The sequence below is a fragment of the Hipposideros armiger genome, unplaced genomic scaffold, assembly GCF_001890085.2.
Source record: "Hipposideros armiger isolate ML-2016 unplaced genomic scaffold, ASM189008v1 scaffold_871, whole genome shotgun sequence".
NCBI classification, from domain to species: domain Eukaryota; kingdom Metazoa; phylum Chordata; class Mammalia; order Chiroptera; family Hipposideridae; genus Hipposideros; species Hipposideros armiger.
Window position 1 is genome coordinate 41,426 of NW_017732221.1, and position 1,737 is coordinate 43,162.

Here is a 1,737-nt window from a genome sequence, read left to right on the forward strand (position 1 = left end):
AAAAAGACGACCTGAACTTTTCGCCAACAATCCATGGCTCTTGCATCATGACAATGCACCAGCTCACACAGCACTGCCTGTGAGGGGGTTTTTAGCCAGTAAACAATTGTATTGGAACACCCTCCCCACTCACCTGATCTGGCCCCCAATGACTTCTTTTTTCACCCAATGATAAAGGAAATATTGAAAGGAAGGCATTTTGATGACATTCAGGACATCAAGGGTAATACGATGACAGCTCTGATGGCCATTCCAGAAAAAGACTTCCAAAATTGCTTTCTAGGGTGGACTAGGAGCTGGCATCAGTGTATAGCTTCCCAAGGGGAATACTTTGAAGGTGACTATAGTGATATTCAGCAATGAGGTATGTAACAATTTTTCTTAGGATGAGTTCGTGAACTTAATTGTCAGATCTTTGTATATGCACATGATTCTATTCATGGTAGAGAGGTGCCCTGTTATCAGGTTTCCCAAACTTTGGAAATGACACACTGAATGTGTGATCTCTGGGTCCAAAAGGCAATAGCGATGGCAGCCGCTGAATACGCAAGTATTGGAAGAAGCCGAATTATGGGCCTCTCCGAGAGTTCTTCTGAAACATCCAAGCTAAGCTCTAAAAGTGCTAAGGAAAGAAAAAACAGAAGAAAGAAAAAGAATCAAAAGAAGTTCTCCAGTGGCGAAGAAAAAAGAGATGATGAGAAATTGTCCAAATCAGAATCAGATGAGAGTATCAGGAGAAAAAGTTTCTACCTGGGTCTTGAAGGTCACAGGCGAGCACGTGAAAAGCGATTGTCTACTCCTAATCAGGTAACATTAACACCATCAAATGCATGTCACCATAGGTAGGATTATAGAGGAAAATGCTCTCTTTTGAGGGACAGGATCTCAGGAGAACAGAGTGAGTGACTTGATTGGTATGTTTTTAGGTAAAAACTACTGATTGCCGGGCATTTATAGAAAGAACACGGTATACATAGTTTTCCAGTTAAGTCTGTAAGGAGCTTATAGTTTTGGGATTGTCATATCTTCTCCAGTAAACAAATTCTTGAAACAAAATATTCGTGACAACCATTGTAGAAATGAAGAAATTATTTACACTGTAGATTAACTTTTACATTTTTATTTAGTCTGTGTTTTATAATGCTATGTTGGTTAAAAACTAGCTTTAGACTAGTTTTGTTTTGTTTTGTTTTTCTCTTTTCTTCACCATTGTAGGTAATGTATTAGCTAAATACCACTCATCTAACCTGGGAAATTGGAGACACCTTGACAGCCTCCACCCCCCACTGCATCAGATACTAACATCTAGTCCCATAGTCTGTTATTCCTGATGATGTGGAATTTCTCTTTCCCTTTCTTTCTTTTGCCACAATCACCTCCATATTTCAGGTCTTTCTACCTACAAACCCCCAAGGTGAACCATTGCTTCTATTCTCCCTAACCCTTCCCTATTTTCTAACTCACAACCTTTCCAAATCATGTTTCTAAATCAAAGCTGTCCCTTTGCTCAAATTCAAAAAAAAAAAAAAAAGAAAAGAAAAAAGCTGTTGAATAACTGCTGACTAGAGAGGGGGACCCACATGTTACCCACCCATGCCGTGAATGGCTTTAGCTTCATTTCCCATCTTTCTGTGCCTTCACGTACACTCAATCCACCATGATTTTTCACTCTCACCTACATGCCCTGTCCTTTCAGGCCTTTATTAATTAGCACACATGGTTTTCTCTTAGTGTGAT

At 39.6% G+C, this 1,737-nt stretch overlaps 1 protein-coding gene across 1 annotated transcript in view; it reads left to right on the forward strand.

Annotated features, from left to right (window-relative positions):
* Nucleotides 1–1,737, forward strand: part of LOC109374887 (sodium channel protein type 9 subunit alpha-like) — a 108,105-nt gene that overhangs the window by 30,537 nt on the left and 75,831 nt on the right. Inside the window, 1 exon segment of the mRNA XM_019629847.1 lies at nt 520–807. Coding sequence (XP_019485392.1) covers nt 520–807 — 288 coding nt within the window.